Raw genomic sequence first — 24,588 nt, 5'->3', positions numbered from 1 at the left:
TGAGCATATATATAAAAAAATAAAAAATAGCCTGAGGTAACATTCAAATAGGCATTGTGTCTGAAGCAAACACAACAGACAGATTTATTCACACCATTATTTATTGTAAATGTTTGAAAACCCACAAGTGCAACAATCCATGGTTTTGAACAGAGAAAATTGCATTGAAAGTTACATATTCATAAGAGCTAAAACATTAGACAAAAAAATGACTGTCTCTACATGATTGTTAGTTGGGAAGAATTTCATACCGTCCTTGTAATGTAGTAAAAAGGTCTTATTTAATCTGGCTTGGAACAAACAGTTATGCCATATTACAGAAAAAAAAAAAAAAAAAAAAGGGGGTTTCCTGTGCATAATGTTTATGAAGGCAATGGGTAGCATGGAAAAGAAAAAAAATATATACATAACTTATCAAAATAAAAACCAAATATTGCATAAAAGAATCTCTTGTTCTATGCATGCTTCAAGCAATGCCCAAAACAACAGAGATAAGGCTAATAAATTAATAAACACAGCTGTGAAGTGCTAAGAGCAAAATGACCTTTACATGTGAGAAATGGCTTTGTTTCAGTGCTTCTCCCTCAAGCACGAGTGTATCCCTATGTGATACAGTTCAAATATGGTTTGTTCACTAGCTAGAGACAATCTTATAATGTCCAGTAAGATATATACACATATAAACATAGCTTTCAGTCACCTATCAGTAAATCCTGATGCTCTGCTGTCTCTTTTCAATATAGGTGGCACCAATCATTCTGACCTGAGGAAAACATCAGTGTGTATCAATAAAAACCTCATGTCGGATCAGCAGAGGACGCGATTACAGCTCCTGCCATACTGTAGATGTCCTGTTCCAGCACAGGGCTGATGAGGTGAGTTCCTATAACACTTGGTTTGGGAAAGGCAGTTTTAACGATACAACTATTTCTAGGAATCTTCTGTCCTAAATGAAATAAGGATGGAATGAGGGATCATCGGTTTTGTAGTTTTTTTTTTTTTTTAGAGGGCCTGGGTTGCTGTAACATGCCGGATGCACTGATCACCGCTGCTTGAGGAGAGCTTTGTACATGGCAAAGCCAAGAACTGCAAACACGGTGGCACCAACACTCGCTCTCAGCCAAAAAGTAGAGTTTTTCAGGTCAGCTTGGGTCATGTGTCTGTAAAAGAGCAAAAGTAAGAGAAACAACAGGATTGTTAATATGACATACTTCATGGGGCTATTCATACGGTTTGTGAGATATGACGACTTGACAAAATGTCTGAATGAAACTTTTTTTTTTGAGAGAGAGAGAGCGGAATGTGACAGACAGGTTTTCATTAAAATTCACTATGATAGACTATTATTGGATCATATAGGTATTTAAGCGTATTGTAGGATTTATACTTTAAAGGGTTAGTTCACCCAAAAATGAAAATTCTGTCATTAATTACTCACCCTCATGTCTTTCCACACCCATAAGACCTTCGTTCATCTTCAGAACACAAATTAAGATATTTTTGATGAAATCCGATGGCTCAGTGAGGCCTCCATTGACAGCAAGATAATTAACACTTTCAATGCCCAGAAAGCTACTAAAGATAGCTCATGTGACTACAGTGGTTCAACCTTAATATTACGAAGTGACGAGAATACTTTTTGTGCGCCAAAAAACAAAATAACGACTGTATTCAACAATATCTAGTGAAGGGCGATTTCAAAACACTGCTTCATGAAGCTTCAAAGCTTTACGAGTCTTTTGTTTCGAATCAGTGGTTCGGAGCGTGTATCAAACTGCCAAAGTCACATGAACCATTGAAATTGCGAAACACTTATGACGTAGCAAAGCCTCATTTACTGAAATCATGTGACTTTGGCACTCCAAACCACTGATTCAAAACAAAAGATTCGTAAAGCTTCGAAGCTTCATGAAGCAGTGTTTTGAAATCGCCGATCACTAGATATTGTTGAATAAAGTTATTTTGTTTTTTTGATGCACAAAAAGTATTCTTGTCGCTTCATAACATTAAGGTTGAACCACTGTAGTCACATGGTCACATCTAAAAGTGTTAATTATCTTGCTGGCAATGGAGGCCTCACTGAGCCATCGGATTTCATCAAAAACATCTTAATTTGTGTTCTGAAGATGAACAAAGGTCTTACGGGTGTGGAACGGCATGAGGGTGAGTAAATAATGACAGAATTTTCATTTTTGGTTAAACTAACCCTTTAATAAAAATGCATTTTGTTTTGCCTTTTGGACATCCATTAATATACAAAAAAAGAGGAGCTGCTGAAACAGGAAAAAAGGCAGCATGGGAAAGCAGAAGAAAGCATGAGATAGACAGCTAATATTTTCAGGGGGAAAAGCCAAATGTTTGAAGCACACTGCTCAGAAGGTAAAGACAGGGTGACAGAGAGAAACACTACGGGAACAAGAGGTTTCTTGTGAGATTAAACTCCCAACACACATTCATCACACATTTAAACAGCTCAACACTACCTATCCAAAGTCCAGATTAAGACACTAAACTTTAAAGGCTTATCAGAACAATGTTTGTTTGTGTGAAACCTATGAAAAATATTATGTAGCTGAAAGGAAAAATCCCATTAAAGCAACAAAGGTGATACTGCATTCACAAAGCAATACATAGAGTAATTTGCAGAATTCAATCCAGGCACCTGCAGATACCTTAAGGATGTGGTGAAAAACAAATAAATAAAAGTGAAAAAGAAGTGAATTTTATTTAACCACCTCACTGTAAACCGGTCAAGAAGATTCCTTCTTTGAACTTAAAATCCCATTTAATATCCCATTGTGGCAACTTGTTACAAACCTGTTACAAACGGGCACAAACGGGTCGACAGACGACTCCATGTAGACAGAGTCCTCTACAAAGCTGACTGCATGAACCTGATGGGTGAGGCCGGACTCCTCGTCAGCCAACAGAAACATGCCCACATCTTGTATAAAAGATCTCAACCTTATACACACATGCACACAGCATGGCAGATCAACAACCGCACACCCGACAGGACCACCCCAACATACCCCACTGCTCACCGCATGCTGTAAACATACAACACTCTTACACACCTCTGTAGTTATTACTGAGAAACAGCAGCTTTGTCACTAAAACATATTGTGAATTCTGAATGCTTTTGTCCATTTTAACAAAATTAACAAAAGTTTGTGTGTTTTTAAAGCTTGCCAATGTATGACACTGTAAATGTAATTTTTTATAAATTTAGAGCCCGTCCACACGGAGACGCGTTTAGCTGTATACGTAAAAATTTTGTATCGTGTCTGCGTTTTGTCCAGACAAATATGGCATTTTGGGAGTGGATAAATCTGAAAACGACACTATGCGTTTTCATGTGTACAGCCAATCTGTATATTTTGTAAAACGATCTCGACTCTAGTCAGACATCACTACGTCACATAACAGCAACAACAACAACAGCAGCGGACTACATGCTTGTGTTCGTACTGCAGAAGCTACCTAGCCTATTAGCTTTAATAAAGTAAGGCTTTATTACCAAGCTTTACTAAAGTTTGTATACAGTGCGCAAAGTTTATGCTCATGCTCCAAGTCTTATTCTCCGTTTTTAGTGTATTCCTGTGGCAGAATTACAGCGCCACATACTACATCGTTTTGAGTCCGTTTCAGTGGTTTCGTGTGTACGCAGATATTTCTTGAGACAAGGGGGGAAAAAAGAGGATCGGATAGGGAAAGCTCTGGCATCGTGTGGATGTGGCCTTAATTATTATACATTTTGTGTATATATACACATATACACACATACACACAGGGGTAGGACAATGAAACTGATAAACCTGGTTTTATATCACAATAGTTGATTGGTATGGTGTAGGGCCTTCTTATGCACCTAATACAGCATCAGTTCATCTTGGGAATGAGAGATACAAGTCCTTCACAGTGGCCAGAGGGATTTTGAGCCATTCCTCTTCCAGAAGAACAGTGGCCAGGTCACTATGTGATACTGGTGGAGGAGAACGTTTTCTGACTTGCTCCTCCAAAATGATATTCCAGTTGAAATCATCACTGATTCTTTTCTGTACTTCATTCAGGGCAGCAAAAGTCGGGCGTTGAGCCTCTTTGGGGCTTCTCCACACCGTAACTTCCACGGATGTGGGAAAGACAGTGAAGATGGACTCATCAGAGAACAATACATGTTTCAAATTGTCCACAGCCCAAGATTTGCACTGTTGGCACCATGGAAAGCAACATTTTGGCACTGGCACGAGTGATCATATATAGCAGCCCGACCATGAATGTTGACTCTCGAGTCTACGAACAGTTTTGGTGGAAACAGGAGAGTAGAGGGGTGCATTTAATTCTGCAGTGAGTTGGGCGGCTGTGGTTTTATGTTCTCTGGATACAATCTGGGTTAATACCTGGACATCCCTTTGCATCAACAGTTACTCCTGTCTGATGCAGGTCGTCCAATGTGGTGTTAAGCCGACATTACCCTGAACACCATAGCTCGAGTCTCTATACACCACAAAGACTTGCTGTCCTGGTCACAGATGAGCCAGCGAGACACACACCAACAATTTGTCCTCTTTTTAACTCTTGTTATGTCTTCCATTATGTTGTGTGGATTGCAATATTTTATGTACAGCAGTGCTATTGCTGATAATTCAACCTTCACACTCTGATCTTACTGATGGAATGTAAAATCAGAGAAGATTGGCCACCAGACCGCGCATATATAGGTGTGAAACCTCCAACACTATATTAACCAGTGTTTCAGTTCCATTGTCCAACCCCTGTGTGTGTGGTAATTTTTTTTAATCAAGTCTTTCTATAAAATTTAATTCTGCTATCTACTGAGTGCTGAGGTATGGACAACCAATCAACCTGAATATAAAGTCCATACACATCTTAAATAAAAGACTGGTTATAAAACACTAACTAAACGACAGACAAGAACAACAATATATATATATATTTTAAAAAATACTATCCGTCAAAGCACCAAACAATAAATGGCAAGAGAAGCTTGTTTTAGATGAAACACTATATTAGCAGCAACAGGTTAGACATGTTAGCCATTCTAATACAGACACAATGCAACACAAACTAAGCCTTCTTAGTTTTCAATTCACTGCATATGAACAGTTAGTCCTTGAGGAAGCTTTAACTAGAGCTCAGAAACATGACATGGTTAGAGAGAGGGACAGACGTCCCATTAGGGACGGCTAACATGATGTTAAGAGATGCAAAATAAAGACGAAAAGGGCCAGCCAAACAAATGAAAAGGAACACCTATGGAGGGACAGAACAAAACAAATTCATAAGATTAAATTCAACAGACAGAAGGACTTCGATATTAAAAAAAGGTTTAACCAAATGAATTTCGTGCGGCATGAGATTAAAAACCATAGAGGTATAAGAAAGGCACATGCTTTAAAGAAAATTATATAAAATAAAACTGTTTTAGTCTTGCTCTAACTTTAGACATTAATGATCACTTATTCGTTACTACTTGAAAAAGGAAATAATACAACTCACACCCATGCATTTCACCTGGTGTTACATTTTATAGGCAGTAAGAAAGATTAGAAGATCTACAGTAACTGCTCAGTATGAACAAAAGCTCAGGAAGAAATGCAACCAAAAATGAAAATATGAACCTTGCGGCCACATTTGTCCCTGGAGCAAGGATGAGTGAATTAGTGCAGATTTACTGCTTGCATATCCACCTCAACTGACTAGAGAAAAGGGTTATTAGGGGTCAGTTCACCCAAAAATGAAAAAATTCTTTCATCAATTACTCACCCTCATGTCGTTCCAAACCTGTAAGACTTTCGGTCATCTTCGGAACACAAATGAAGATTTTTTTGATGAAATCTGAGAGATTTCTGTCCCTCCAGAGCTCCATACCTCTTGCGGAAATTTATCACAACGGATGTGTGCGTTGATCAGTGTTTACATATGAATAAAAACCCAAATTTAACCTGTTCATCATATAAAGCGATCAAGTCTCTTCAGAAAATTTGGACTAAACTGCTCAATTCTATTAGTTTTATGATTTCTTTATGAACTTTGAAGCGTCAGTTGTGTAGCTGCCTATGAAGGGACAGAAAGCTCTCAGATTTCATCAAAAATATCTTTGTGTGCCGAAGATGAACAAAGGTCTTACAGGTTTGAAACGACATGACGGCGAGTAATTAATGAAAATTATGGCAAGCTTTAAAATTTTCATTTTTGGGTGAACTAACCCTATAAGCATCATCACAACATGAGGACAAATGAAAATTATTCAGTCCAAAATCCAAAGGATGCCTTTATAAACATGTTTTTAATGTTTATGGCATGTTTTGAGAACAACCGTATCCATTTGCATATATAAACAGGAAACAAGGCTGCAAGACTCTGAACATTAAACTAGAAATGGAAATCATAAAGAATTTAATGATCCTTTGGGATCAGTAAATTTTTTAAATAAGTCTCTCATACTTACCCATGCATGCTGCATTTATTTGATCAAAAATAAGGTAAAAACAGTAATAATGTGAAATATTAGCTATTATTTAAAATAACTGTTTTCTATTTTAATATATTTTAAAATGTAATTTATTCCTGTGATGTCAAAGCTTAATTTTCAGCATCATTACTCCAGTCTTCAGTGTCACATGATCCTTCAGAAATCATTCTAATATGCTGATTTGATGCTCAAGAAACATTTCTTGTTATCAGTGTTGAAAAAAGTCATGCTGCTTAAATTTGTGAAAGTTGAAAGGAAAAAAAAAAATCAATTTAATGTGTCTTTGCTGAATAAACAATGTCTTAATTTAAAAAAAAATTAGTAAACAATTTTGTATTTTTTTTTTTTTTTTTTTTATGATTCCCATCTCTAGTTTTACTTTACATTAGTCTAAAGGTCAAGCATACAAGCAGGATTCAGCCGGCACTTTGCAAACAGGGTTAAGATACGGTTGATAAGATGGATCACAGGCTGAAGCAGAAAAGAGTGCAATATATGCGTCATATGCATCACTGATAGCAAATGCAAGATTCAAATGTTAATCAGTAGTAGTTGCTATAACAACATATGTTTGGGCCTTGATGAATTAAGTTATTCTGGCCGGTCTACTTTAGTTATGATAAATTCAGTGACTAAAACTTTAAAACAACAAAGCCATAAAATTTCCCAACATCCCTCTGTGGATATGCAACGTAAACCTGTCAGACCAACAGCAAGTAAAGATGTGTTAAGAAGCCAAGGTTAGAGATCGCCCTGCGAAGAGGGAAAGTGGGGGTATATAGAGCTGTACTCAGAGACCTGTTCAGAACTGTGCTGTAGAGTTTGGCCTTTACCGAGCGCACCAGCTCAGAGTTCAGGAGGTTGTGACAGATGCAAAAGGTACACCTGTTGCAGCTGCACATGCAGCGTAACTTGGCGTGGCTGCAGAAACACACACAGACAGGAAGAATCAGTATCACGTGACGAAGATCCAAGAGAGCCGGATCCTCCACTTGGGCTTGGACATGAAGTAGTGCAGGGAGGTAAGCACAGTTACATGTATTAAATGAAAAAAAAAAAAAAAAAAACTGTTCAATTGGTGGAGAAGAGAATTGTGGGAAAAACAGTCATCTATTGACAATTACGCGGAAGGAAAAAACAGGAAAAGAAAGAGGCTTGAAACATCATAATTCAAATGTATAAAAGGAAAGATTTATACAACTTTGCAAAACAAGCTCAAGCAAAAAGCTTGAATAGGGCTGCACGAGTAAGAGAAATAAAACTGAAATTGTGATATGACAATGCGATTATCAAATTGAATATGCAGTGCAAATATTTAGAGTTAAATTGCAGCCTGTTTCAAAGCGAAGCACACCACTTTCATTTACACGCATGAAGAGATTTTTTGTCCAAACTGTGCAGCCCTACCAAAAAAACAAAACAAAAAAAGCAAAACCTGGAGTTTTCATTTTTATTTTTAAAGAAAATGAAAAAAGACCATTAAAAAATGATTAAATGAATACTTTGAATATAATTTCTACAGTTCTTTCCTAAGAATCGATTACCAAAAACTAAAGTACTCTTTATTGTATAAACTGGACCATGAGCAGTAGGCGCTTTCACACACACAGCCTCTATCATAAAAAAATTTATTTTGTTTGTTTTTAAAATCAGTTATTTAAAACAAAGTTCTTGTACACAGCCTTAGGAAAGAACGTAACTACCATCACCACCAGATACTAGAGAACCTTTTTACCTGATATTATGCACTACAGTAAAAGACCCTGGAACAAATGATACTTGAATGTCTCCGAAACCTCACCACAGAAACATCAGCTTTCCAAGATGCTGCTAATATGACACTTATCTAACGGCTTTAAAAGCACAATGAGATAAAAACTAGACAGACAAACACAAAAGAGGCGAACAAGGAGAGCCAGAGGAGCCATTCACAATCTAACAGGAGCAGCAAACAGTAGGGCAGATTGGTCAGGTTAAAGAAGGGGCAACAGTATATACTCACGGATACATAGCCATGGTGGTGAGTTTGGTGTAGATGTCTTTGCTGGGTGCTTCGTCTGTGTTGCAGGTGAACAGCTGTGGCGGGTGAAGCTTGTGTTTCCGGCAGAAATCCAACGGAGACAGGCTGTAGTATTGACGTGCTTCATGCAGGTCTGACTTGGCAGCAATAATCACACAGGGTGTCTTGCTGTCCATATAGTGTTTCTGTGAAAAGACATCATGGTGTTAAAAATAAATCCTTAACCAATATAACAACATATATTTGGAGTTATTTCTGTGTTTTTATTCAGCTTAAAGCACAAGCAAAACCACATTTTGTTTCCCAAAATCTCATCCTGAGCGGTAGGAAAGAAGCTACACGAGTACACGCAGATGTCATTCTAGTGGAAAACGACCAATAGATTGTTGACCCTGCCCATCCATCTTTAACTTAAACAAAATTGACAAACAAGCAAAGCGAAAAGGTTTCAACATCGCAACTTGGAGAAACAAGGGTATTATTGGAGAATCAATGGGCAGTTTTTGCTTAGTAAACTTTTTTTGGATCCAAAATAAGACATTAAAATAATATATAAGTTGTTATCCTAAATCCATACATTACCATTCAAAAGTTTGTACGGAAGAGGATTAGGGCCAAGCAATAATAAAAAATTAAAACCATCTCGAGATTAAAGTTGTTAAATTTCGAGAAAAAAGTCGTTAAAGTTCGATAAAAAAGTCTAAATAAAATGTTGAGAATAAACTCATTAAAATTACGAGAAAAAAGTTGTTAAATTACGAGAACAAATTTGTTAAATTATGAGAAAAACATCGTAAAAATTACGAGAAAAAAGACGTTAAATTATGAGAACAAATTCGTAATTTGTTCTCGTAATTTAACGACTTTTTTCTCATAATTTAATGACTTTATTCTCAACATTTTATCTCGACTTTTTTCTCGAAATTTAATGATTTTTTTTCTCAACATTTTATCTTGACTTTTTTTCTCGAAATTTAAAGGTCCCGTTTTTCGTGTTTTTTTTGAAGCTTTGATTGTGTTTATAGTGTGCAATATAACATGTGTTCATGTTTCGCGTGTAAAAAAACACAGTATTTTTCACATAATTTACTTATCTGTATACCGCTGTTTCCACTGTCATAAAAACGGGCTGATGACTTCCTTGTTCTATGAAGTCCCTCCTTCAGAAATACGTAACGAGTTCTGATTGTGCCAGCGGTTCCTGTGTTGTGATTCGACAGCAGCTTAGCGAACCTTGCCCGGAAAGGTCACGCCTCTTACCATAACGTGGAGATGCACGCGCTCAGTGTTATTGTAAACATGTCTTTAATTTTACCCTATCAATTTGAGCCGGAATCAGACCCGGTGATTGGACTGCGGGATGAAAATAACAGCGTTTCGACGACATGGCGACAAACACACTCTACAAACGCAACTCTTGTCTATTCCTGTGGGCGGAGGTTAGTCAAAAAACTGTTTTAGTGACGTCATTAAAGAAGGAAGTAGAGGGATGTAGTCCAAACTGGCCGTTCGATGTAGGCGACTTCTGTTAAATAAAATATCTCGCTTGGTATTGAACTTTGAGCTTTAAAATTTTACAGATTTTATTTATACTCTAACAACAACATTACACACTAACTAAAGTTTGAAACATGGGATCATGAAGAACGGGACCTTTAACAACTTTAATCTTGAGATGGTTTTATTTTTTTATTATTGCATGGCCCTAATCCTCTTCCGTAAGTTTGTGATCAGTACAATTGTTTTTTTGTTTTTTAATTAATACTTTTATTCAACAAGGACATTTAATTGACCGAAAGTGACAGTAAAGACATTTATATTGTTAAAGATTTCGATTTCAAATAAATGCTGATTTTAAAATGTTAGGGTTAGCCATTTTTACATTGATATTAATAAGAAATTCGCCCTGACTAAAGATTTTTCTAGTCGACTATAAGTCATTCATTTAAGCCATTAGTTGACTAATTGCACATTTATATTAACGTAGTTTTTTGCTAAATGAATGCTAGACCATAATGAGTGTTTAATATAGCCTATTCCACGCTCAAGTGCACGCATAAAGCTTGTCACAAAGCCCCAGCAAAAGTGATGATTATGAATGTCCCGGGGAAAAAACTGTTTATTTATTAATAAACTAGTGTTTTCTGAGTCAATGGCAGCTGCTAAGATGACAATGCTGCCTCGCCATCACCACAGTATAGTGAATGCGCCTATAGAGAGGATTGCATTTCATACAGATTACATAAGCAAATAATATTTTTCGATTTGAATTGGTTCATTTAAAAAGTAGGCATTTCAAGCTTTCTATAGTAATATTTCTCATGTCTGTGAGGCAAGTAGCCTATACGTTGAGTTTCGGTTTATTTTTGTGACACGCTCCAGTTCAGGGAGACCAAGGCGGCAGAAAGCGCATCCTGTTTGTTTTCTTTATTTTACAGAGGCATAACAATTTCTTGTTATTGTGAGTTTACACAAAAGTAGACCCTTTATAGTTTTGAATGATGTATTACTCTGATGCATGACCAAAAATTATGGAGTATTTTAAAGGTGATAGAGAGGATTTTTTCGTCGACTGAGAATCCAAAGACTGTTACTGAGTTTTTGAAATGAGCGCATGCGCAAGAACAACCCCCCTCCTTCACAACACATTTCAAAGGAACGCCTCCCAAAACTCGTAAACACTCGTATTTGAACACGAGTGTTTACCACTGGCATTCGCTGTGTCGTGTTAGTGGATTCATTTTGTCGGACTCACCGCAGGTAACTCATAATCTGCAGTTGTTACTCCTGTCTCCTGACAAAAACATTGCATGCGGCGCCTGTGGAGTGTGGAAAGTTACTGGAGCGCGCAGCCGCGCTCGTCTCTCACAAGGAACGTCACGGCAGTGATTGACAAGCCAGAGGGCCAATCGTTTACGCGATGATCGCATAAACGATTGGCTGATGTTTTTAAGGCCCTACCTCATGCACAGATGATGTATATTAATATTATTACTTTCAGTGCACCTAATAAATAGTCTTTTATCAGTTAGTAAAGACAGTTTCAAGTAATATTGCAAAAATGTATAAAACAAAACATCCTCTTTAGCACCTTTAAGTTGTTTCCACTGTTCAGAAAAAATGCAAGTGATTGTGTTGACGCCTCCATGTCATGCAGTGATTCAAATACTTAAGCTTACACACTCTGCACAAACATTTGGACTTGCGCCTAATAATAGCGCACATTTATCTAGGTTAACATTAGAGTGAGCAGCCATGTAAAGTTGCTACCCACTTACATGTTTCAAATGATAAGCCATATTTGAGGGCGATGGATGACAGGCGAACATGATAGGTGATTTCCTGCCCGACATACTGTAATTACCAAAAGGACCTGCCGTTAACGATCTGTCCCTCATGGACTGCGTGACTTCGCCACAAGGTTTTTTTTTTCTGTGACTAACAGACTAATACAATTTTGGTTGGCTTTTTAGGGGGTCAGCCCTATAATAAATGTTTCTTGGGCAGCAAATCAGCATATTAGAATGATTTCTGAAGGATCATGTGACACTGAAGACTGGAGTGATGATGTTGAAAATGCAGCTTTGGCATCACAGGAAAGACACATTGGGTCTCATTCATGAAACCTTCGTAAATATACGAGTAAATATTTACTAATAAGTAAATTACTAACGAGTAAATGATTTGCGCGTAAAGAGACCTTCCCGAAAACTCTTCTCCTGATTCACAAATACTTCGTACTTGTCAGAAATGATAGTGAAATGTGTGTGTGTGTTAATGAATTCCAATCAGTCGTAAATGGGACGCGCGCGCACGCTCATTCTCAATTACCATAAATCCCGCCATTAAATCTGACAACTATATATGGGCATCATATTATGACACCAAACAAAGGATTTTGGCCATTTTATAGGAAACAATTTCCATAACAATTAAGGGGCCATTAGTTTGCCCAGCCCTATTGAAATCAGTTAATTATTTGATTAAAGTGCTCCGTTTGCAGATGCTATTACTGGCTCTCACAATAAAAGTAAAAAGAAAAAACGTATGTAATTACTATATATAATATTTTTTCAAAATGCTGTGTAAATATACCTTATTAAGGTGAATTAAAATGCAGCCTTATTAATGAGCAAAACGTTCGGATGTTAAACGCACTATTTACGCGTGGCTGGGAGCAGGTGTAGATTTCTTTCATACCAACTAACATTTGGAAAATATGAACATTTTAATGAATCCGAAAATTTACGCCAGAACCACTTTACACACGATTTACACAAAAATGCGTTCTGCTCATGTTTCATGAATGAGACCCAATTACATTTTAAAATATATTAAAATAGAAAACCGTTATTTTAAATTGTATTAATATTTCAAATATTACTGCTTTTACTGTATGTTGATCAAATAAATGCAGCCTTGGTGAGCAAAAAAACTTAATGAACCCAAACCTTTGAATGGTAGTGTAAATGACAATTACATTTATGTACTTTCATACCAAAGTGACTTTCAATTAAGTACATATGTTGCATAATCAGACAAGTAGTCGAGAGTATAAGCTACATAAACTTTAAATTTAATTTGACACTAATTCAATACATATTTCTAATGTTACTGAACAGATACAATCTACAGCTGGGATGCACATTTGCAAAAATTCAATTCATACCACCAAATTCAATGAAGTCTTGCCAGTAAACTTTTTAAAAAATAAGCTGACCTTGTAGACTTTAGCGCAGTACTCAAAGGAGCACGGGTTGCTGATGTCATACACCAGGCAAACAACATCACAAGCCAGATCAGCCTCAGACAGGAACTCAAAGTCCGGCAGCACCTCGTGCAGCTGAGAGAGAAAGAACCATTAATGAGCACTGGCCAGACATGAAGATGGCAATACATTAGTGTAAAAAGGAAAAGAACTTTGACTTACGAGAAGATATTTCTCTTGTCCATAAACATAAGTGGTGCTAATGGCATAGTAAGACTTGTGGTCTTCCCTTATTTTCTTCTGACGCTGAATATGAATATGAAGATGGAGAAAGTCAAAATCAGTCAAAGTCTAAATGCTGTATTCTCCTGTGGGGGCATTTGTACTCACCACAAGGTTCCTGCCCAGGAAACCCTGCAGAAAGCCACTTTTACCGCTGCCACGAGCTCCTAGAACATTGCAGCGGAAAACACTGCGCTGGGTCTGTTTCTTCTGCAGATCGATGCGCTTATTTCTGGTGACTGCACAAGGAAGGTAACATTAACGATTTATAAATCGGCCTTACTGATAAATGAACGAATGATGTTACATGCTAAAACACACTTACCTGTTATAGCGGCGGCCTGAGACTCCTGCTCTTGGATAATAGAGTAACCAAGATAACCCAGGTACTCCAAACATCGCTGCACATCTAGGTATGTTGTTAGCCTGAGATGGAGATAAATCATGTGTTCAATATTTGAATGAATGACTTCAGCAAAAATCAAAAGGTTCATTGTTTCCATCTTCAAGTACTGTGGGATGAGGACGGCACTCACGTCCACTGGGAAAGGTAGCCTTGGTAAGTGATCCAGCCCTGCTCATTGGTGCAGACTGTGTTGTTGACATCAGGACCCCAGGGCATGTAGGGAAAGACCTTGAACAAATCCTTCAGCTCATCTGGAGACAGAGCACAGTCTCGATCCTGACACACAAACATTTAGGATGAGGAAAAAAAAAAAAAATAGAGATTCATTCAATATGGCAAGTGTTCATCAACATTTTTTATTGTTTTTCTACATAACATATGCACCATATGTGTATCTTTAACTTTAGCATCACGTCTCACTAAATTTTCACTGTCTTATGCCAACTTTTAAAAATGCAAGAATGTGTGTGAATGGCCCCTAACATGTCATTCTTTCAGGCAGTGCTGTAAAATACACCTTTGTATTATGCAATTAAACAAATGGCCAGGTGGTTAATCATACAACAGGTTCGATCATCTTTATTCAAACTCCAGTTACATAGCTGCCCTTATCAAATGCAGCTGTTTGGAAAATTCAATGGCATTTTGCGTGCTCACCTTGTCATGCTTGTCAAAGACGCTCTGGAGGAAGAGGTAGGCGTTGTGGTTCAGCTCTGTGGTACAGTCTGGGGGTATTTTTAACCTAGAAAAATAATTGATGTCAGTAATTCAACTGACCGGATAAGAAAACATTTCTCATTTTATTTACAAAAACAGGGCAGTGCAACAGAGCTGCAAAAAATGTGATCCAACCAGAGATTATGAACTACATAATGTGATAACATGATTCATTTAAAGTTGAAGTTCTGGATTTGGGGTGGGACTCACAGTGGAAACAGATATTCTTGTGTCAGCTCCAGATCATCATCATAACCAAACCTCCTGAGCACAGTCCAAGTGGTCTCGTGCCTTCCCCTCTGAATGAAGAGTGTATGAAGGAACAGGAAACCTATAAAACAGAGAACACACATCAGACACAAACAGAACCTAATGAATGACAAAAATTTCATATAACATTTATATTTTTGTTGATTATAAATTATGATATGCTATAATTACATATACTATTATTAATAATTATAAATTATTATTTTTTAAACAAAAAAAAAAGACAATTACACTACCTAATATTATTATATATTAAACAATTATTTATATACTTAAAGTATATATAAGAATTTTTCATACACTTAAAATATATAATAAAAATCTATATCTATATAAATAGTATACAATATATAATAATTCTATAAATTAACAATAATATTCCATTCTTACACCATTTTTTGTTTTAAACAACATATCATCAATGGGGTGGCAAATAAAAAGCCGGTGGCATTTGAGTTTCTATTCAGCTCACCCTTCAGTGTGAGGCCGTTGTCTTTCACCCCGTCTGACATATTTTTCCGCACAACATTCTTCACGTCCTCCAGGGCTTGAGGTGCCAGGGGTATGTTAAAACAAGTTCTCTGCAAGGCAGGACCACCAATCATCAACAATGTTGCTTGAGAAAATCTGAGCACTTTCTTTCACTCTCATTAAGGTGCAGTTGGTGCAGCTGTGTGCGTAAACAACCTCTCCTGTCAATTGTCTGGCGAAGTATAAAAATGCCACAGCAATTTGAGCACAAAGTGCTGAAGAAAACTGCTCTCACCTGGAAGAAATTAAGCTCATTATCGTTCAGAATGCCATCGTTGTCAAGGTCTGATATTTTGAAAATGCGAGTAAGTGCTTTGATGCAAGATGGCTTCATCTGGAGAATAAACAGAAAGAAGCTCATTACTACAAAATATAACAGATCATTTGAATTTTTGATGTAGGCATCCAACCTGCTCATGTGCTCCTTTGTAACACAAAGGGGCCAGATTACTAGGTCCAACAGAAGTATTTTGAGGCGCTAAATCTCTTACCTCTTTCTCTTCTGGAGAGTACAAAGGTCCTGTTGGGTGCAGAACAGCCTTCTGGGCGTAGTAGAACAACTCTGAGATATTTTTCAGGTTTTTGGCTGAACACTAAGAAAGTAATAATTAAATGTATATTAAACCATGATGTGATATATATATAAATATAAATAAAAACATTTTTATTTCTATATTTCTTTTCTTCTTTTACTCTACTACTAATATATTAACAATTTTAATATATCAACGCTTATTAATAGTTATCTTTATAAGACAGGCCTCTTTAAAGGGTTAGTTCTCCCAAAAAATAAAGTTTCTGTCATTAATTACTCACCCTCATGTCGTTCCAAACCCGTAAGACCTTCGTTCATCTTCAGAACACAAATTAAAGATATTTTTGATGAAATCCGAGGGTTTCTGAAGCACATAGGCAGCAACGCCAATGCACCTTTTGAGGTCCAGAAATGTTAAAATAGTTAAAATAGTCCACGTGACTGCAGTGGTTCAACCTTAATGTTATGAAGTGATGAGAATACTTTTTTGTGTGCAAAAACAAAACAGAAATAGCGACTTTATTCAACAGTTTGAACTGCTGCCATACGCAGCTGACGTAGTGAAATCAGTGCAGGCTTCCATGTTTACGTCCCAACGCCAACTCATTTTATTGGCCGGCTCCTGCGTCAGCATCACACCCATTTGTCGTGCTGCTCATGTGTTCAGCTTCGGCCAATACTGAGCCACCGTTTGGACACAAACAAGGAAGCCTGCAGGAGTTCACTACAAATGACAACAGTTCAAATTGTTGAATAAAGTCGTTATTTTTAGTCGTTTTAGTCACACATTTTAGTCACCACATGTGTGAATTTAAAAAAAATTTCACATCGGGTCAAAAAATGGCTTCTTTCACAACAAACATGTTCACATAATGTCTAGTATTTGATGTGTATGTGAGAGTGTATTTGTAAATGCATGCTGAGGAATGAATGCAGGGTGTGATTATTTTAATGTTGTTTTGGGATAAATGTATTTTTAACTTGATTTGTTTACATCAGCCTGTCCAGGGACTGCAGGTGCAAATTAGCACAAGTGCTATAACCTGGTAAAATGCATCTCTCCTTTTTAAGGTTAATGTAGATTTTACACTGTAAATAAATAAATAAATAAATGAAATAAATGAAATGAAATGTTAGTTTTGTTTTTCACACAAAAAATATTCACGTCACTTCATAACATTAAGGTTGAACCACTGTAGTCACGTTGACTATTTTAACCCTGTTTTTACTACTTTTCTGGACCTCAAAATGTGCAATGGCGTTGCTGCCTATGTGTGGATCAGAAATCCTCGGATTTCATCAAAAATGTGTTAATTTGTGTTCTGAAGATGAATGAAGGTCTTACGGGTGTGGAACGACATGAGGGTGAGTAATTAATGACAGAAATTTCATTTTAGGGTGAACTAACCCTTTAACCTTTTCTACTCAAGAATCTATCAAATAATCATGAGCATGTGTTACAGTATTTATCAACCTTTTTAAAGGAACACTCCACTTTTTTTGAAAATAGGCTCATTTTCCAACTCCCCTAGAGTTAAACAGTTGAGTTTTACCGTTTTTGAATCCATTCAGCCTATCTCCGGTTCTGGCGATACCACTTTTAGCATAGCTTAGCATAGTTCATTGAATCTGATTAGACCGTTAGCATCTCGCTTAAAAATGACCAAAGAGTTTCGATATTTCTCCTATTTAAAACTTGACTCTTCTGTAGTTAAATCGTATACTAAGACCGACGGAAAATGAAAAGTTGTGATTTTCTAGGCTGATATGGCTAGGAACTATACTCTCATTCAGGCGTAAGAATCAAGGAACTTTGCTGCCGTACCATGGCTGCAGCAGGCGCAATGATATTACGCAGCGCCTCTCACAAACGTCTCCATGGTTACAAGGCACACTCCCTGTGCAAGCAGGGGCTCACAGGCACTGCGTAATATCATTGCGCCTGCTGCAGCCATGGTACGGCAGCAAAGTTCCTTGATTATTACGCCTGAATGAGAGTATAGTTCCTAGCCATATCAGCCTAGAAAATCACAACTTTTCATTTTCCGTCGGTCTTAGTACACGATTTAACTACAGAAGAGTCAAGTTTTAAATAGGAGAAATATCGAAACTCTTTGGTCATTTTTAAGCGAGATGCTAACGGTCTAATCAGATTCAATGAACTATGCTAAGCTATGCTAAAAGTGGTACCGCCAGAACCGGAGATCGGCTGAATGGATTCAAAAACGGTAAAACTCAACTGTTTAACTCTAGAGGAGTTGGAAAATGAGCCTATTTTCAAAAAAAGTGGAGTGTTCCTTTAATGTTAGTTAATACAAATATGACTGTTCAGTGTTAAAAATGGAACCTTATTGTAAAGTTTTACCAAATAATTATTACTGATGTACAGTCATATACTTGGAAATAGCGTTTGAAATTTACTTAACATATTTTAATGTGGGAGGGACAATGGCTTTGTTTGTTTTTTTAAGATCAAACAATAGACACCCTGTAATACTGGACTGATTTGATTTGCATTCACTGGACTCAGTGAGAGAGCTCCGTCTCTCCTTTCAGACTGAAACCAATGCCTCTAGTAAAGCAGGAATGAGTGACAGACACAAGACCCAAAGGGTGATGTCACTTTCCTCCATGGCACAAGTGCCCCTCTGCACACACTCAGTCTCACAGGGACTGGAGAGGCATGTTCAGCACGTCATCTCATACATTCAGACCAGAAGCACATATATTTCAGACTGAAAAAAGCATCTCTCACCTCCACGCAGGTCTCAATCTCAGAGTACTGGTTCATGATGGGCAGGATGGTCTCCATGCTGCTGTGCTCCACTAGGTCAGATTTATTCCCCACCAGGATCAATGGTACTCTGTGACAAGAAAAGCGGATTAAAAACATTTTACATCTTCAGACACAATACTTGAATCAAATACTTGTGGAATCAAACAGAATTCCAAACAAGTGTTTCATAGGGAGTACATGGATTATTATTATATTTTTTTATTGCCAATAGTCAGCAGCAGGACTATCTTCATGGGGAGAATTAAGTAAATAAGTCATAAAATTAATAAAAAAAACAAAAAAGAGAGAGTACATGGAAACATTGTTATTGTTTAATGATATTTGCTGTACTGACAATAACAGCTTGTCAAATAATTATTTACATGCAATTATTTAGCAGACGCTTATCTAATATTTGCATAATTATATTAAACAAATATAATTATTCAAAAATGCAGTGCATCTCGTTTTTACTGAACATGACATCTCAATACTGATTATTAATTATATTATATTGTTATATTATGTTAAATTATATTGTGTTACCTTTTATTATGTTATATAATCATTAAGGCACATCTTTCTGTAGCAGAGAGAACACAGACTATTCTTTTTAAAGGTGCCCTAGAACCAGTTTTTACAAGATGTAATATAAGTCTAAGGTGTCCCCTGAATGTGTCTGTGAAGTTTCAGCTCAAAATACCCCATAGATTTTTTTTTTTAATTGATTTTTTTAACTGCCTATTTTGGGGCATCATTAACTATGCACCGATTCAGGCTGCGGCCCCTTTAAATCCTCATGCTCCCTGCCCCCTGAGCTCTCGACTATAATACAGTGCATTTACAAAGTTCACACAGCTAATTATCCCTCAAATGGATCTTTACAAGATGTTCGTCATGTATGCTGCATGCATGCATCGGATCATGTGAGTATAGTATCTATTTGGATGTTTACATTTGATTCTGAGTGAATTTGAGGCTGTGCTCCATGGCTAACGGCTAATGCTACACTGTTGGAGAGATTTATAAGAATGAAGTTGTGTTTATGCATACAGACTGCAAGTGTTTAAAAATGAAAATAGCGACGGCTCTCTTGTCTCCGTGAATACAGTAAGAAACGATGGTAACTTTAACCACATTTAACAGTACATTAGCAACATGCTAATGAAACATTTAGAAAGACAATTTACAAATATCACTAAAAATATCATGTTATCATGGATCATGTCAGTTATTATCGCTCCATCTGCCATTTTTCGCTATTGTTCTTGCTTGCTTACCTAGTCTGATGATTCAGCTGTGCACATCCAGACGTTAATACTGCCTGCCCTTGTCTAATGCCTTGAACATGAGCTGGCATATGCAAATATTGGGGGCGTACATATTAATGATCCCGACTGTTACGTAACAGTCAGTGTTATGTTGAGATTCGCCTGTTCTTCGGAGGTCTTTTAAACAAATGAGATTTACACAAGAAGGAGATTCAACTATGCCAAGGTAAATTCAATTTTTGATTCTAGGGCACCTTTAAAAGCATATGAATTGATCAAAGCACATTTAAGAGACCCGGGGCCTCCAAGAACCTTGCAGAAAGACACTCACCTGCTGTCCTTATCTGTTCTTTCATTGATGAGGGGAATCCAATGACTTGTCACCTACAGGGAAGCCAATATAATGAGAAACAACAGAATCTTTCAGAAACAAACTATCAGAAGTTAAAAAGCAAGAAATGTATTTGACTTTGTAACTACAGAAAGGGGGAAAAAAAAAGGTGTTTAACATGCAAGGAAACAAGACTTACCTTTTCGATTGATTTCTTGTTGTTTACTGAATATACGATGCATATAACATTAGCCTGTGCCGAGAGGGAAAACGCAAGGGAGTTGAATAAAACAATACAATTAAAATAAATTGTGTAATCAAAGAGACTAAAACCAGCCCTACCTTTGATATCTCTTGGTAAAGCTGCTCATCTGACTGTTCTGCTTCTGTGGAATCAAAAAATAAAATATGAATGCAAAGAATAAAAGACCAGAGGATTAAGCTTGTCAGTAGAAGGTTGCATTTTGGTATTTACATAAGAACAGTGATGCAGGCTATATGAATCTCATCATTAGGGATTGACATTATTTTTTTTGCACACCAGCCACTGTGGCTAGTGATTTTCTAAAGTTACTAGCCACTCAGCATGTTCACTGGCCACAATTTTGACAACGACACCACAGGGAAGAACTGCCATATAGATATTTTTAAATAATACATACATTTTTCAAATGTAGTCTTTTAAAAAGGCATCTGAAATAACAAATTAATTGCAATGTAGTGTTCTCAAAAATATAGATTTGCTTCCAGTACTCATTTTCCACAGAATAGATACACAATACCAGCTGTGCTCTCTCTCTCGCTCTCTCATCTCTCTGACACCGAGTTGACACACAAACCCGCCTCCACTCACTTACTCGTTTCATTTGCTTTGGATGAATACTGTTGCGTTGTGTTCCTACCTGGGATAATAATTAATAATTTACTCATTCATGCAGATTTTGTGCTCACACCCAAAGTGTGTGCAAATAAAGCTGCCTCTCAGTACTAAACTGAGTTCTCTATTGTGCTTAAACAGTCAAATACACACAAAATAATGTCAAAATGCCGGTCTTGGCATGGGTATTCACGTACACAGTGAACAACAGTAAACAGTTGAGAAAGAAAACACCTGTGTAAGTATAATGGATCTGTGCATCAGGTCTTAAAGGTGCTACAGAGGATCTTTTCGTCGACTGAGAAACCAAAGACTGTTAGTGAGTTTTTGAAATGAGCGCATGCGTAAGAACAACCCCCCTCCTTCACAGCTCATTTCGAGGGAACGCCTCCCAAAACTCGTGCACGAGTATTGGAACACGAGTGTTTACCACCGGCATTCGCTGTGTCGTGTTAGTGGATTCATTATGTCGGACTCACCGCAGGTAACTCATAATCTGCAGTTGTTACTCCCGTCTCCTGACAAAAACATCGCATGCGGCACCTGTGGAGTGTGGAAAGTTACTGGAGCGCGCAGCCGCGCACGTCTCTCACAAGGAACGTCACGGCAGTGATTGACAAGCCAGAGGGCCAATCGTTTACGCGATGATCACGTAAACGATTGGCTGATGTTTTTAAGGCCCTACCTCGTGCACAGATGATGTATATTAATAATATTCCTTTCAGTGCACCTAATAAATAGTCTTTTATCAGTTAGTAAAGACAGTTTCAAGTAATATTGCAAAAATGTATAAAACAAAACATCCTCTGTACCACCTTTAAGTGACGGCAGCCTAATATACCTGCTGCCTAATATATTAAGAGATAATATTAAAAATAGTGCCGTCAGCTTTGGTGTGCATAAATGTATGAATTATATCGACTCCTTATATTATTTGGTGTCCTTTTGGAGTCTCCAAGGGTCCTTGAAAAAAGCTTGCAGAAAATACAGTTTTGTATTGTGATTGTTTTGTATTTGTATTGTAACTTTGCTGGATATAGCAAATGACAAAATGAATGTTTAACTAGATAAATGGCATATGCTTAATTTGGCAATAAGTGTGCAATTAACCGTGATTAACAACAAAAGTGTGATTTAAAAATTTATTGACAGCACTAATAAAATTCAACCCGCCAAAATGGTTGTTACATGCCACTGCTGAAATCCACCCACATTTGGCGGGGTTGGCAGGTGTTAATGTCAATCTCTGCTCATAATACAGAGAATACAGAGATAAGTGATCATGCATCATTACCTGAGTAGTCCACTATATGAGTAGGAACTCTCTCAGGTGTGACATCAGCAGGAATAGTGATCTCTTCAGCTCTAAGAGGAACCTTCAATGAGATGCACAATACAAGTCTGAGAAACACAACACTAATGCAATGCATTTAGGCAAGTATAAAATATAAAGTCCCTTTGACTGTATGAGTTAGTTTAATGAGTACCTCATCAGGGAATTCCTCACTGACAAGTGACATGATCAGGGAGGTCTTCCCCACTTTGGCTGTGAAGAAAAGAATTTCAAAGTCACCGCTGCGTTCCAGATCTATTCATAGCACTGAATGATTTCCAAAAACATGCCTTCCCATATACAGGGGCAGTTGACATAATATTAAAGCTGAATTGTTCCATTTCAATATTTCATTATCAATCATGCAGCTTTTATTGCCTCATACTGCAAGACCACTTTCAAAAATTCATGTCACACCATAGGACCATTTAAAAGGAGAAAACTTTTATAAACATTTATGTAAATTGCATCCTAAAATCTTAATGTTGAAAAACAAAAAAAGCCTGATTAGTGTTATTTTAGCATCATTGAGATACTTTTACATTTTTATTAACTTTTTTCTATTTTCATTTTAGTCCAAGTATTCTTAGTTAACATTTTATTTTATTTCAAGTGACATTTTTATTGCTTTAACTATAATAAACCTGGTTCTGATATTTCCAAAAAAAAATACAAATGCACCGACACTGTGATCAGTATGGTATGTTCTCAAAGTGTATCTGAATATTAACACTTGTAAGATACTGAAATGTCAAAATATCAACTACGAATGAAGATGTCTGAACTGAACTCTGAAGCTTAATATTTGCCATTGGTAAGCACTACGTTTACATGGACACGTACTATTTTGGCTGACCCATCTAAACTTTGGCAGCTCCTGAAGTCTAGAGGCCCATAAGAGTTGCTCCTAAAATTGCTATAAATAACTCTGATAAACAAGGGTGAAACTAAGTAAAATCCACAACAAAACATTATTGATGGGAGAGTCATCATGTGTGTTAGGGTTTGCTGATCTGGTCAATTATGATCATTAAAAAAAATTCAACTCTTTCAGTTATTTTACTTCCATTGTACATCCATGTAGATTAATATAACGAGTTGGATGACAGTAACAGTTTAGACAACATTTAAAAACATTGTACAGAGCTTTTATTTATGGGTGTCATTCGGTCACTTGTCAATGTATTGTCCCATATCTGGCTTAATAAAATGTTTGTAAAAATGATAAATTATAGAATAGGAAGAGCTTATTCTGTAAATAATAATAATAATAATAATAATAATAATAATAATAATAATAAACAGCAGCGCGTTTTGACTAATTAAAGATTTGCGAGTGATTTCAGCAACTGCGGCCAATTGACACTTACATAATAAAGCAGGAAAACATTGAATCAATTCACTTACGTTCTCCGACTAGTAATATCCTCACGTCCTTTCTCATCGTTGCAACTTTAACGTGATCAAAATAAAAAACGAGCAAGCCCTTTGTCGCAGATCATTGATCCTGCTGCTATATGTAACAGCGCAGGCCTCTGTAGGGCAACACGGACGGACCAACTTCTGTCTCAGTCTGTGTGAAACTTATGTTCGCTCCAGTTTAACACATAGAGGACATTCATGCCATTGAGAAAAAGCGTTTCCGCGGATATGAAGGCACTGCTTGCTTTCTTCAGATTCACTTCATGACATTTCTGGGTTCACATTTCAAGCTCACGCCAGAGGCGGCTGACCTCCAATAACCGGTAACTACGGAACGCAGCTACGGACAAACGCGGATTTCCTTGCGCTGACATTTTCTGTTTACCATTCGCAGTTATAATGTTATACCGCCTCCGGTAGGACTGGAGAGGAAAAGCGTATCACCTTTCCCCAGCTGAAAGAAAAACAACCTTCGAGACTGGCCAAGCTAAAAAATATTCATTAGCTAGTCTAGAATGATGGCCTCTGTGAAACTGCTATAACTTCACAATAAATAATAGACACATTATACATGATATTTTAAATATGATATAATTGATATAAATAAATACAT

The 24,588-nt window shown here is 37.0% G+C and overlaps 1 protein-coding gene across 4 annotated transcripts; it reads right to left on the bottom strand.

Moving 5' to 3' along the window:
- Positions 1-83: 83 nt before the first annotated feature.
- Positions 84-24,345, bottom strand: rhot1a (ras homolog family member T1a). 4 transcript variants are annotated; one of them, XM_048202467.1, is made up of 21 exons: positions 23,961-24,345; positions 22,708-22,766; positions 22,515-22,596; positions 20,686-20,729; positions 20,543-20,596; positions 20,344-20,396; positions 18,721-18,829; positions 15,922-16,023; positions 15,666-15,764; positions 15,372-15,480; positions 14,840-14,960; positions 14,570-14,654; positions 14,043-14,188; positions 13,832-13,932; positions 13,615-13,745; positions 13,447-13,530; positions 13,237-13,359; positions 8,499-8,701; positions 7,295-7,417; positions 2,818-2,964; positions 84-1,160 (listed from the first exon to the last, which is right to left on the bottom strand). In XM_048202467.1, exons 1-21 carry the CDS (start codon positions 23,995-23,997, stop codon positions 1,043-1,045), a joined length of 2,130 nt encoding a protein of 709 aa, XP_048058424.1. In that variant the 5' UTR covers positions 23,998-24,345; the 3' UTR covers positions 84-1,042. The 4 variants fall into 4 exon arrangements, 3 of the variants coding, with proteins under 3 accessions (XP_048058424.1, XP_048058434.1, XP_048058441.1); XR_007186458.1 differs by having other exon boundaries at positions 1,008-1,160; positions 2,818-5,274; XM_048202477.1 differs by lacking the exon at positions 2,818-2,964 and having other exon boundaries at positions 23,961-24,344.
- Positions 24,346-24,588: the final 243 nt, after the last annotated feature.

This window comes from Megalobrama amblycephala, linkage group LG1, assembly GCF_018812025.1.
Source record: "Megalobrama amblycephala isolate DHTTF-2021 linkage group LG1, ASM1881202v1, whole genome shotgun sequence".
Classification (NCBI taxonomy): Eukaryota; Metazoa; Chordata; class Actinopteri; order Cypriniformes; family Xenocyprididae; genus Megalobrama; species Megalobrama amblycephala.
This window is presented reverse-complemented; position numbering and strand designations above follow the sequence as displayed.

Bases quoted from the DNA above. Each gene is read 5' to 3' on its own strand.
- rhot1a (XM_048202467.1), bottom strand. From the start codon at position 23,997: ATGAGAAAGGACGTGAGGATATTACTAGTCGGAGAAC. The intron at 20,730-22,514 runs GTAATGATGCAT...TTGATTCCACAG, and splicing joins TCATATAGTGGACTACTCAG to AAGCAGAACAGTCAGATGAG. The intron at 1,161-2,817 runs GTTTGTAACAAG...GCTCTTTTACAG, and splicing joins TTTGTGCCCGTTTGTAACAG to ACACATGACCCAAGCTGACC.